This window comes from Buteo buteo, chromosome 5 (assembly GCF_964188355.1).
Source record: "Buteo buteo chromosome 5, bButBut1.hap1.1, whole genome shotgun sequence".
Classification (NCBI taxonomy): Eukaryota; Metazoa; Chordata; class Aves; order Accipitriformes; family Accipitridae; genus Buteo; species Buteo buteo.
This window is the reverse complement of record NC_134175.1, coordinates 23,390,127-23,403,296: the sequence shown is the minus strand read 5'-3', so window position 1 is coordinate 23,403,296 and position 13,170 is coordinate 23,390,127. Positions and strand designations below refer to the sequence as shown.

Here is a 13,170-nt window from a genome sequence, read left to right as displayed (position 1 = left end):
TATAGCCTCAGTAGCTTCAGATAATGCTGGAGTCATCTCTTTCCACTTACATTTAAGTAAGTGGAACAAGATGTATGCAATTACACAGTAAAGACATTGCTTGATAAGCCAGTTTTATTAACTTAAGCTTAAAAGGATGGTGCCAAGATCTTTACAAATTTGCAATGGAAATATTTTCATTTTGTTTAAATATTCTTCTGGTGTGCACTTAATCCAGAGATGGTAAGGTATGCAACTGGGAGATTTTTTTTTTCTTTGAAAACAGACACAACAAAAAAAACTTAAATAAAAACCTAGCATTATCAGTGGTAAAAATGCTACTTGTTCATTTTTAGTAATCCTGTAATTAAGAGCCATAGTTATAGAAACTGTTTTTAAAAGAAAGTAACAAAGGCACCTTAAATTCATTTACAGTTTTGTTAAGGAATTGACTTTTCACCTTCCAAAGCTTTTTTGAGAGTCCCTCTACTAAAAAGCCTTAAAGCTGCATTAATGGTAGGTTGTGCAGTTGAATACTAGTACCAAATACCTGAATTGTGTTCTATATTTGTGTATGAGCGATGTCTTATTAAAACTCTTAATGCAAATGGGTGAGCCATACCCTTTCATTAACTATTATAATGAGATTTATTAGCTAAAATATCAGTGACTTGTACTGACATGATTCGATGTAACTGTAGTAGGGTAGAACTGCTGTGTAAGCTTAAAACTGGATTTTACCCAAACCAATCCTTGAGTATCATGGTTATCAAATATACCTAGTAAGAGCATGCAGTAACAGTAAATTCATTCAAGTGCAGCCCAGTAATTGAGTAAATCAGCCTTCTGTAGCCCCAAACAAGCATTTATTTATCTGACAGATGACAAAATACATCCCAAACTTTGAGAAAACATAGAATACAATTCATAGAACCAATTCAGAGCATCTTCATTAAGCTTGCAGTTGGATTGGTCTGTGCAAGATACCATGAAACTCTTGAATGAACTCTCACTCTTGTTCTTTTTCTTTCCCTATGCCACCTGGAGGGGATCTCTATCTTTCTCAGACACAATTATGTTGATTTTGTTCTGTAGGTGGACAGCTAGCATGTCACGCAGCTCTGACAAGAAGCCTCGCTCAGTGTTACTGTGCTCACACAGAATAACACTTATCCCATTGGCAACTGCATCCAGAACATCATGGTGGGACATCTCTCCTGCCATTTTGAGAAAGAAATCATGAACAGTACAGTTTAGGTAACCAGTTCTTTGCAATGTATGCAGAATCTTAGCTAGAAGCTGGGAAGACATTAACAGGGGATATAGCCCATAAGGGGGAGTGCAACACCATCTGCTCAGTATAAGAACATGGAACACTCATACCCTAGTGTCCCTTGAAGGACTTTCAGCTGATATCCCCCATAATACAACTGAGACGAAACCACAGAAATTCCCTACCCTCTTTGAATAGTGGTAGATTCTGTCACTTTGGGCAGGAAATATGAGCGCACAGAGTGGTTTGGAAGTGGACTGTCTGGATGTCATGTGGGTTGCTGTGATGGAAGATAGCAATTGGGAAGCCTTGCGAAGGAAGTTTTCTGAGGGTCAGCTCTGCAAGGCTGTATGTAAGGGGGAGATGGGACATGCCTTGCCAAAGAACTTGCTTGAATTAAGTTACTACAGAATGCAAGGCAGCCTTCACATTGTTGAGCGAACTGTAGAGAGTAGCTGTCCTGCTGTCAGAAAAGAGGATAATGGACTAAGTGTCCCTTTGGTCAGATACACTGTGGGGTTCCTTTGGAAGATTCTGTAGACTACATTATATTCCATTTTCCATTAGGGAATTCTGTAGGGAACTGAGGAAATACCTTGTATCTTGCCAAAAGAGAAACACACTGAAGGTTGTGATAATCAACACTGATTTTTGTGGTGAAATAATGCACGCATAGCAATGTTTTAATTCAAGTAACCTTCACTGTGCCACACAGCCATCTGACCCATGTTATCTCTACTTTAATATTATCCTTCTATCATTCCAATAACTAACTGATTGTTTCTCAGTTATAACAGGTAATTCTTTCTGGCCAAATCTTTCAACAGCCAGTCAACTCTCTTTTTTTTTTTTTTTCTTTTTTTTCTTTTTTTTTTCCCTAGTGACTATTTTTATAAAGATAACGAAACAGCAACATAATCTTTTACCTGTGAGATAGAGGTCAGCTTCCATTCCCTTCAGGATGCTGCTCCCCGAACCAGCACACAGAGCAGCTTTCTTCACTGGCGATTCTGCAGGATACAAGGTGCCACAGTAAAACTCCTTTTCCTCTGTTCAGCCCTCATGTCAGTATTGCTATTAATTGTTTCACAGTAACTACTACCTTGATCAATGGGTCAATGTAAATTTGTTGGAGGAAGAGACACATCTGTCAGTTTGAAAGAGTCATGGGCCTATAACATCTCTGATAATACAGCAAAATCCTCTGTGTACCAAATAGACGTGTAGATTTTTTTCTTCAAGGGGTAGGAAAGTTTGCAGAAAGCTACAGCACAGAGGCTGGCTGCTGGCTAGTTCTCTCCTAGTAAGGTGTTATTTAGCTATGTTTCTGAACCTTTTAATAGGCTGCTACTCTTTCCAGGACTCTCAAGTTCCACCACCATTAGTTTTCTAACTAATGATGCAACTAAGGCAGCATTTTGCCTCTGAGATATATTGGTTCCTAACTTAAAGCTCTCAGAAGGCCAGTCTCAGTGCAAGCTGAGACCTGCTCCATGCCATTAAAAATCTGCCCACTTGCTATGATTGCTGATTATGAACTATTACATATGTGATAGTGACAGGAAATTTAATTCTCCTTATATATTACATTCACTAGGGAGAGGGAACACATGACACAGAGTTTTCAGATTGTAGTTTGGAGTTTTTTTAGTGCAATTGGTAGTATAAGAAGCTTCTAATAAGACTTCTGTCTCATAAGTTACGAAGAGTTCTCCACAAATTTGCTCTCACAAATTCTAACAGCTGTGTTCCTTGGAGATTAGTATAGGTAACTGGGATAAGAGGATGCTTGCTCCATGTTCTACTAGTGACCCACTGTTTGAGCTAGGATAGTTCACCTTCTTTGCCACTATTTCATCAAAACATGGATGGTTACATGTTCATAAGGATACCATAAAGCATCTTACTATTTTAAGGTGCTTTTAAATTTAACATTCGGTCACAAAAGGGAGTGTACCATGAAATGGTACACATTTGTGTCTGATATCCTGGGGGGGGGGAACAAAAAAATCTTAAGTCATTATACAAGTTATGAAAAAGGATGTCTCATATTCAACTTGTGCTGTCCCTTCTTCACAGTGACAACCAGCATAATCTAGAATTTCCAATTAAAAATACAGATGAGATTCTTTTTGTGTGATTGTATCATGTAAATTCTAAAATGCTGTTTCTTAACAAGTGCTTCATACTACCTGGAAGTAAACCTATCCAAGGCAGCAGTATTTCACACACTCATGCACACACTCACGCTCCTTGTCTTCCTGGAATCCTAGTTCCAATGGACAGTCTTACTTGCAGGCCTGTTTACCTAGTGTCTTGCCCATTCCCACAGCTAAGCGGATGTGGGGTAATTTTAGGTGGCTTTTGATACGCTTAATTATGTCTGACAAGGAGACTGGCTCGCTCAGTGTGCACAGACGTCCCATTCCAGTATGAGGAAGAAGCGGCTGAAAAGAAATTAAAGTTACTGTGAGAAAGCTGACTCCAGAAGTTCGCATTGCTTTCCATACTGTACAAAGATGAGTATATTGGGCATTCAGGAATGCCTCTGAACTTTATGAAAAAATATGCTTGTGATGTTCTTGAATGTAACGTACTAACTACACTAGCTATTGGAACTGATTTAAGAATTAGGACAGGCCACACAGCTATTTTCATTGTTTTGGAAAATGTGTGTGGCTTCAAGTCCCCACAGGCCAGTATTTCAGAGCACTGACAGGGTAGCATAGGAAACCTGTGATGCTACCAACTACTGAATTTCAGTGTTTAGGGGACTCAGCTCACCCAAGTAATACATTCATTGGAAGTAATAAGTGATTTTGTTACCTTTTGTAATAAGAGAATCTCAGTCTTGTGATAAAGGCTGTGCTGGGACAATAATGCCACCACTTCCAACAGTGCTTTCTGAGAGCAGCTCAGAGTGACTCGTGTTTGCTCCTCACCTTCAACCCTGAGGAAAGATATGCTTGGTGCTTGCTAAGAAACTAGATAAAATTTCAGCATCATATTAATATAAAACAAAGCTATTCTATCCCAGTGGCTATTCTACCACAGAGAAAGGAAAAAAGAAGCATTTTAATAGCCTAGCCTCATCTAGTCTACTCTCTTGGAAGAAACAGATACGGGAATTTAACTCAACTGTCCTCATCAAATTTCCTGTTAATACTCTTCTTTACCACTTCTAATCTACGTGATGCTACACTGAGTTGCTGTTACCATTTACTATAACATAGATTGATCAGAAAGGGATGATTATTCCTTAAGTTTCTAGATCTGTTGCTGAAAAAAGTAGCAGCAATGCAAAGAGGAACAAACTGATTACGACAGTAAAATACAATTCCAGCAACTTATTATTTCAAACAACAGAAAGAATACATTAGAGAGTGAAGCAGATACCTGGCAGGGAGAGTAGTGAGACAGGAGATACCTTGGATGCCTTTGATTTTGGACAGCACCGTGTCCAGATGCTCAGTGTTGTCTGTGCAGAATTCTACCCGGTGAGTGCCCTCAGCTGGATAGCTTGGTGCAGTTGATGGATGCAGTGGGATGAAAGTACAAGCACCTGAGAAAACAGTATAAGATTGCTATTTTATAAAGCTGAATAAGTATCCTAATACTGATTTAGCACACATCCTAAAGAGATGATGCAAATTTTGCACTTGAATTCATTTTCCCTGATCAGAACCGAGGACTTCTTGCCCTGCTGTCTCCATTAGGCACAGTCTATTTTAAATGCGAAAAAGTTGATGGATATATATTATTTGTCATTTTTAATGTCATCTGTTTTATCCTAAGAATTGTACAAAACCAAAGTAGTTTCTGGTTTGTAAATCAGGCTGGAAAAGACATAGCTGATTTCATTTATGAGCCACAATACAGGATAAAAATCTAGAAGAATTTTTCCTTTGCAAACAATGAGATCTTGCTCTTTATAAATTAAAGGTGGTGATTTAAAGTTAGTGGTCTAAACTTTGCAGCCAAGATGGACAATAAATATGCTGCACCAGTTCCAACTACATCCAATAGTAGAGTCAGGCATCTGAACGTGTCCTCTAGTGTTTGGATATGGTATTCCTCACCAAGATAAATTCCCTAAAATATTTTTAGGGTACTTAGAACTACTAGAAAAATATTGGGGGGGAGGGGGGGGGGAAGGAAAAAAAAAAAAGTCCTCAAATCACACCTGTGAAACCTGGAAGAAAGGAAAATGAGGGAAGGTCCCCCACATAAAATAGCATATACTGATGAATAATTTTAACCTTTTTTTTTTTTTGCTTGTTTAACAGAATCTTACCGAGTCCCTTTGTTAGCCAGTTATTGACTCCGTGAGGTATAGCATCGTACGCTGTATGCGGAGAGTAAATCCCAATTCTGTGCTCCAGGGCTCGGATGACCAGCCGTTCCTTCCAGGTCTTCCACGTTACTCGCTTGAGTGGTGTGAATATAGGAGGGTGGTAAGAAAGAATAAGGTCTGCCTTCTTCTGCACTGCCTCTTCCATCACCTCCTCAGTGAGATCATTCGTGAGGAAAAGGGTGTTCACAGTGTGGGGAGGACTTGGTTCCACCAGCAACCCCACATTGTCCCAGCTTTCAGCCAGCGAGAGGGATGCAACGTCATTCAGGGCAGAAACGAGCTCCCCGAGATTCATGAGGGAGCGTGAGGGCAGGTGCCCCAAAGCACGGATGCAGCGGAGAGGCCGGCGAACCAGCTGCGTGCGAGGCAGCAGCATGCAGCTGTCTGTGGAGGGGTTAAAAAGAGGCAAGAATAAGTAAGCCTAGGTAATTCACTGTCTGAAACGGCAGCGTTAAGAGCGTTCAGGCGGCGAAGGCCGCCCCGCTGACAGAGGCGAGCGCGGCCCGGCCTCCCCCAGCAGCCGCCGCAGTCGGAGTCGCGCCGCCCCGGGCACACCCTCCCCGCCTCCGGGGCTCTCACGGTGAAACGCCATAAGCGACCCTGTAGAGTCGTGCAAGAAACGTACGGAACTTCAGCCTCCTCCATCTTCACGCACTAAAACCGACCCGCAGAATCCAGCCGGAGAAGCGTTTGCCTCTCGCGGAGGGGGAAGCGAGCGGGACCGGGACAGGCGGCCCCGCCCAGGCCGCCGCCGAGGAGGGCTCGCCCAGGCCGCCGCCGCGGGGCCCCGCACTCACCTCACGCCGGCGCAGCGCCCGCACTGCGGGGCGGGGCCTGCGCTCGGCCCCGCCGCTTCCGCCGCGCTAGCGGGGCTGGGGGCGGCCCGGCCCCTTCCTGCCCGCCTGAGGGGAGCCGGGGAGCCGCTTGCCGGCAGCGGGCGCTGGGTTTGGGTCCAGCCTCGGCAGGTTTGTGCGAGGCCTCCGTGTGGCCGGGCGAGGGTGAAGGCGCGGGAAGGCCGAGCTGGCGGCCGGGGGACGGCGGGCGCCCGCGGCGGGGCGGGCCGGTGCCGGCTGGCCGAGTCGCTCGTCGGTGGAGGGGGGCGGCGGGCGAGCGGAGCCCGCGCCTGCCTCCTGCGCGTGGGTTTTCGGTGGAAGCACCTCAGATCGGCAGAAAAGGAGCGATAGCGCCGGGCCGTCGTTGGTCAGACAGGAGCCGAGGGCAAGTGGGTTGCAGTGAGCGCGGTCGGCCCTTGGGATGCCGAGCCGGGGCGTGCGCGGTGCCGGTTGCTCGTCCTGGCGCCCCGCCGCCCAGGGCGGCTGCAGCCGGGGGTGCAGGCGGGGCCGGGCCGGAGCTGGCTGCTGGCGGGTTCCCCGGCTTCTGTGAGAGGCCTTGCCGAGCCTGGGGCTAACCGGGGAGGGCGGTACGTGGAGAAGAAATTAGCCTGTGGAACTGTTGATTTGCGCCCAGCTGCGATTTTATTATCATCGTTCCAAATGCTTTGTTCGAAAATATTACTGAGGTGAAAAAAGTTTCATCCTGCGCTTGGATGCAGGTACCTGTCTGTTGCAGGCACAGACAGTTGTCAGAAGGTGGCTCCAAATCACGCTTCTATTTAGGTACTGGCATGTGGCTTTTATCTATTAATTTCTGTCATTTATAAAACCATAATTTTTGGAAAAGCTGTGATTGCTTAGTATGAACTTTCATTTTAGGAAAGGGTGTTTTCCTCCCACGCTATTTTGTTCGACTCCTTTCTAGTTCTTTATATGCTGCGTAGTTGCATAGCGCAAGTAGAACATTTATCCACAGAGTCACTTGAATGGCACTGTAAAACTGTGTGGTGTAAAAGCATATAACCACACAAATATTTTAGAATCAAAAAGAATTGAGGATTGGTGGAAAAAAACCCCAACAAATTTCATGTTTTCTTTGCAGGAAGTTGCTGTATACAAATCTACCTCAGCTTTTTGATAAACAGACATGGTGAGAACAATAGCACTTTTTGTATATTTTTCATTCTTTCTGAAATGGTCATCTCTTGGAAAGTGAATGGCTGCTCTACATGTCAAAGGTTTACACATTTTACTCTGATGTTGTGAAGAATTTGTAATAAAAGTTTAGGCTTTCATTTCAGACTTCTAACAAGATATTGTGAAAAGGAAAATAGGTCAGTTTACATCAGTCTAAAATATAATTAGACTTTCAGTACTAAGATCCTAAATTTTAATCCTACTTTGGCTAATATTTGGTAATCTAGTTTGGTCTCTTTTACCACAGAAGCATTATTCAAGTTGCAAGCACATAGCCCTGCTTGAGTGGATGTAGCCTTCTACACTTGCAGGCTTTTAAAAGTTTAGCAAATCAGGAAAGAGATAAGACTGTGCGTCTTAAACTGTACATACACCTTTTATAGCATCTTCCTGGACATTGCAGGTACTTATCTTCTTTCCTTGTATAGTTGTGGAACAGTATGCCAGCATCAACATGACACTGATTTTTATTAGTTTTCCTGTACACTTAGCCTCAGCATAGCCCCATGGTAATTTTTTTGCATAGTTTAGCACTTTCCATGGGAGCACTGTGATATAGAGATATATTTGCTTAGGTGGCTGAGTTACTGCCTTTTTAAATTTTATGAAGGTTATTTATAAATTCTTAAGAAAAGTGTGCAATTTTGTAGATTTGCTTGTTTGTGAAGGTAGATTATATACGGTGCCATTCAGAACTAGCGTTATCACTCAAAAGGCTGCAAGCAAGTGACGCCTATCCGTTGTTCCTCTGGCTGTAAACCAGTGAGGTATGTGTACCACACTGTGATCTGAAATAGATATAACCTTGATTCTTCAACTTTGCAATTAAGTGACTGAGTAGGTCTAGTTTGCAAATGAATAATGTATCTCTGGAGTGTAAGTGTGAAACAGAGCTTCTGCATTACCATGGCGAACTTGATTTGTCCTGAAACTAAACAAAACCAAGTGTTTTCTGGTGATTTCACTGGAAATGTGGAAGCTTTGTGACAGTAGCCTTGTCTCTGGCCAAATATTGAAACAATGGTAATATGCAGTGGTAACTTGCTTATGTTCTCAGTGGGACCAGGAAGTAAAACCGAGTCTGTTAGTATTTCATTGCTGATTTAATTATTTTTTTCTGCCTCTTCTTCAGGCTGTCACGCTGCATACTGATGTAGGAGATATTAAAATTGAACTGTTCTGTGAGCGTACACCAAAGACTTGCGAAGTAAGTCAAGTAACAGGAGCAGGATTCCCTAGTGTTAAAGCAGTAGAAATAGTGAAGACTGTAGAGGACGTGATGTGGCTTTTGCAATTCATCTTTTCACATAATGGAATACTAACATTTTAAGCTTGTACAGTGCCTGTTGCACTCGCGGAGCTTCTGTGCTGTGTCATGCTGCCTAGAGCTTTGCTGCCTGTTTCTTACCAGATAAGGTTTAGCTAAGGTCCCCTTCTGTCCAAGTTCCAGCATCTCCTGAAGTGTCCTTTGCCCTTAAGAGGAAATATGGCACATGGCCTGGGATTCCCAAATTTCCCTGGGTTTGCTCACAGTCGCACAGATTTGATTTTAATTTAAATGAGTAAGAATCACTCTCAGCTTTTCCTTTCTGCAATAAACTTAAGCTTAAATTGAAATAATTTACTTTTTAACTAACAAAGCTAAGGCATGAAGTTATTGATTACAAAATTACATTTACAAAATAAATATGCTGAATGGAAGTGATACTTCTGAGCATGTCTCAGGCTTCTTGTTTGTTCCTCAAGTCAGACAACCTTGTGCTGTAAGCTTTATTTAAAATCCTTTGTATCCTTTGACCAAAGGAGCATATTAACTCTAATTTGTTTATGACTATTCTGTGGAATTCACATGGTCACAGTGCAAAGCAGAGGCAAAAGGGTTAGTCTTGATCTTACCAATGCTGTCATTTTAGTAAGAGGAGACTATTTCCGAATTGTTTGCTAATATGGTTTCTTTCATTTCCTTAGAATTTCCTGGCTCTTTGTGCTAGTAACTACTACAATGGATGCATATTTCATCGCAATATAAAGGGCTTCATGGTTCAGACAGGGGATCCATTAGGTAAATTTTTCTGTCCGGGTCTCTCTATAGAAAAATGTACATAAAAATAAAATATAAACAAAATATAAAGGAATAAAAAGAAATTGTAAGTATGAATATTAAAACCAAAACATAAATAAAGTAAAAACATAAGAATTATTGTATTGTTGATAGAGGTTTTTATGATGAGATTAGTTTTCTGTGGTGAGCTTACAGAAGAGCAGGTGTTACCCTAGTTCTAAATAATCATGCCATAGTAAAGCATTCTACATCTTTAGTTTTTCCAGCTGTTTCCACTAAATATAATGGTTCTGCTGACTTACCAGCTGTTGAACAGGTAGCAGTTGCTACTGTCGTTTCTCTGGTTTCTGCCTGAAAGGCTACACTGCCTCTAAAGCATTTGGGAAAAATCTGATTCAACTGTGTGTCTGTACTCATACCGAGTTTAATTTGAGGATATGTCAGTGTTTTGTTCTGCTACTTAATAGGTATTCCTTACATAGACTTACGTCTCTCCCCACTGTCAAGACATGAGAACCCAGTCCCTGCCTCAAACAAATTACAGGCTGTCTAGGGTCTTTGTGGTAAAATGTTATAACAGTACATAATTTCTGGATTTTTCAGTCTGAAAATCCAGTAATCTATTGTGGTGCTTTTTTGTCAGGCACTGGGAAAGGAGGTAACAGCATCTGGGGCAAGAAGTTTGAAGATGAATTCAGTGAATACCTAAAGGTATTTCTGTGCTCCCAATATGCAGTTATATTTTCATATGAATTTTCTTTACAAGTTGGAGAACAATCAGCATTGTGTTGTACTGTTATTAAATACTTCTTTTGTAATTGTGAAGCAAAGTATAATCCTGCAATAAAGAGATAGAAAGCTTATTATTAAAGTAGGAACAGGCATTTCTGTACTTGGCAAGTTAGGTTCGAGGGTTTTCATCACTGAGAACAGAAGTAGAAAGCAAAGTAGTAATTTTTCATTGTAAGAGCAATTTTGAGGAGCTAATTACGGACTGTGATGGAATATATTAGCAACCAAGATTTGTTCTTAATAATGGTATTGAGGCAGAGTACTAAAGTCACAGAGCACTTTGTACAGGTTAAAGTCCTGCTTTCACAGATGTGTATTCATGTTGAGGTTTTTCTCCTCTTTCAGCACAGTGTCCGTGGGGTAGTTTCAATGGCAAACAATGGTCCGAATACCAATGGATCACAGTTCTTCATCACTTATGGCAAGCAACCACACCTAGACATGAAGTACACTGTGTTTGGAAAGTAAGTGATCCAACTGCATGCCTCCTTATCATAGTGTGTGAAGGATCTGAATATTTCAGGGCACATGCAATGCAAATTTAGAAGCTTCTGGTTCTAAAACTCATTAAAATATTGGATATGTATATGTAAATGTGTCCTCTTGCACTTTCACCAGAATTAGTTGCTCAAAAATGCTGCTCCCTTTTTCTTAGTAGTAGGGAATTCAGTGGAAATAGGCATATTAAAAATTGCCTCAAGAATGGAGCTTTTTTTTTTTTCTTTCCTTTTTTCCCCCCTCCCACTAGTTATTCCAGCGTGCCTTTTCATCCATGCCCAGAAGGATGCAGCCTGATTTTAAGCAAACTCCAGAACAACTGGATACATAGTTGTAGGGTTTACTGAGAAGCAAGAACCTGATTTGGGACTGAATCTGGGGATGGATATGGGACTGACATAGTCATGCTTCTGTTTAGGAGGAACTTCCTGTCGGTCAGATAAACCTCATGGAACTGACAGTTTATAAAATCAGATGAGTTTTTTTAAGATGCATCATTATTTTTAAATATTCTTATGTTAATAGACACTACTGATAATGTATCATCCTTAAAGCAATTGTTTAATTTTTGAGTCTTTGAGATACTGCTTTTGCTATTTCAAAATCATGGTAATGTCTTTTCTTTTGCTTATTGTTTAAAAAGTCTGTAGGGTACAAGTGAATCTGCTGAGAAAAAGTTGCCTTTATTAAATGAAATTAAATATTCAAAGGAAACTATTGAAATGTGAAAATACTATTTTCTACCACTTGTTTATAGGCATCTAAGTATAGGTATTCCTTTCATTTCTGAGTTTGTTTAGAAGTGTGATTGAAAGTAGGGTGGTTTTTTAGACATCTTTCTTAGAAAAGAGTAGAGGCTCTGACTGATGAACTTTGCCAGATTTTCTGTGGCAGTTTAAGATGCTCCTGCCCCAGTTGCAGAACCAGCAGAACAGCATATGCAGTCCCTGCTGGCCTACAATCCAGCATCCTAGATTCAAAGAGTTGATGAATGTGACTGAACTGAACTGTGAACAGCACAACGTGTTTTCTGCCAAGTCCATTACTGGGGAGTATGCTGCCAGGATTTACCAGAGCTAGTTATTTAAACTAAAAATAAAGAGGTTGATTAGAACAATCTCTCTTGCCATTTCCTCAGCCTGAACAGGCTATGTGAAAGCCTAAATTTACTTGTGCCATTAGATTTACACAGTTATCAATGATTCTGTTCAATATTGCCTTTGAATCAGAAGGTTAGAAATTATAATCTCACATTTGGAAATTGATTTTTCCAGCAATAGGATTTCAGTAATTCACAGTGAAGTTTGGTATGGCCAGTATCTTGCTACTACTTAAACCTATACTATGATTGGTCAGTCCTGCCTGCTAAGAAGTGCAGTCAGGGTCTTTATACAGCTATGGTTGGTACAAAATATGATACCGTCAGGTCAGTGGGAATTATTTGTACTTTTTATCAGAATCTGTCATGGATGCTTAATACTTCGTTTCAAAATACGATGTATGCCATATATAACGTTTTGGCTGTCTTATTTGTATCATTTGCTTGCAAAGTCCTTGCCCTATGATACTTCACTGTAAAGTGCTTTGGGTTATCTCAGTTGTGAAATTTAAATCATTATTAGGAGATTGCTAGCACTTCTGCTTTTCTTCCAGAGTTATTGATGGCTTGGAGACCCTGGATGAGCTAGAGAAGCTGCCTGTGAATGAGAAAACCTACCGACCTCTAAATGATGTTCGCATTAAAGATATTACAATTCATGCCAACCCTTTTGCTCTGTAGCCAGAGTGCCTCGACACATTCTTTAGAGACTGGTCAGATCGACTGCTGGATTATGGGGTTTAAAGTGTCATTATAAAGGGTTATGTGAGCTGGATCATACCTTTGTTCATTGAATGCAGGATTTTCAGGAGTTGTGAGATTGAGTTGTCACAGAGGAGTCTTGTGCTTAGAAGCCTGTTTTTCCAGAGTATCTTCCAGGATTTTTATTTTAAAACATTGCTTTTTATACTTGTAAAATAAGAAAATACTTTTAAAAATATATATTTTTTTGCAAATCTTTGGGGTTTTGCCTTATCTTTCTTAGTGATACTATGTTGAAACAATGTCCTTTGCTACAATTTCCTACTACCAGTTTTCTGAAACTTTCTCACATAAATTCTGACCTTCCTTACTTTACTGGTT

General features: G+C 41.0%; 3 protein-coding genes across 5 annotated transcripts in view; 2 read left to right on the top strand and 1 right to left on the bottom strand.

Annotated features, from left to right (window-relative positions):
• The window catches only part of ORC2 (origin recognition complex subunit 2), a 21,719-nt gene extending 19,259 nt beyond the window's left edge, over positions 1-2,460 (top strand). Inside the window, exon 18 of the transcript XR_012650429.1 lies at positions 2,134-2,460. The gene's annotated coding sequence lies outside the window, so the exon portion shown is untranslated. The remainder of the gene's footprint in view (positions 1-2,133) is intronic.
• Positions 882-6,491, bottom strand: NIF3L1 (NGG1 interacting factor 3 like 1). Of its 2 annotated transcripts, none has more exons than XM_075028126.1 (7): positions 6,404-6,491; positions 5,547-5,990; positions 4,649-4,814; positions 4,079-4,202; positions 3,561-3,699; positions 2,179-2,262; positions 882-1,196 (listed from the first exon to the last, which is right to left on the bottom strand). In XM_075028126.1, exons 2-7 carry the CDS (start codon positions 5,980-5,982, stop codon positions 1,012-1,014), a joined length of 1,134 nt encoding a protein of 377 aa, XP_074884227.1. In that variant the 5' UTR covers positions 5,983-5,990; positions 6,404-6,491; the 3' UTR covers positions 882-1,011. The 2 variants fall into 2 exon arrangements, with proteins under 2 accessions (XP_074884227.1, XP_074884228.1); XM_075028127.1 differs by lacking the exon at positions 6,404-6,491 and adding an exon at positions 6,232-6,392.
• Positions 6,438-13,170, top strand: PPIL3 (peptidylprolyl isomerase like 3). 2 transcript variants are annotated; one of them, XM_075028129.1, is made up of 7 exons: positions 6,438-6,571; positions 7,542-7,589; positions 8,769-8,843; positions 9,605-9,698; positions 10,342-10,409; positions 10,836-10,954; positions 12,642-13,166. In XM_075028129.1, exons 2-7 carry the CDS (start codon positions 7,587-7,589, stop codon positions 12,766-12,768), a joined length of 486 nt encoding a protein of 161 aa, XP_074884230.1. In that variant the 5' UTR covers positions 6,438-6,571; positions 7,542-7,586; the 3' UTR covers positions 12,769-13,166. The 2 variants fall into 2 exon arrangements, with proteins under 2 accessions (XP_074884230.1, XP_074884232.1); XM_075028131.1 differs by lacking the exon at positions 6,438-6,571 and adding an exon at positions 6,608-6,828 and having other exon boundaries at positions 12,642-13,170.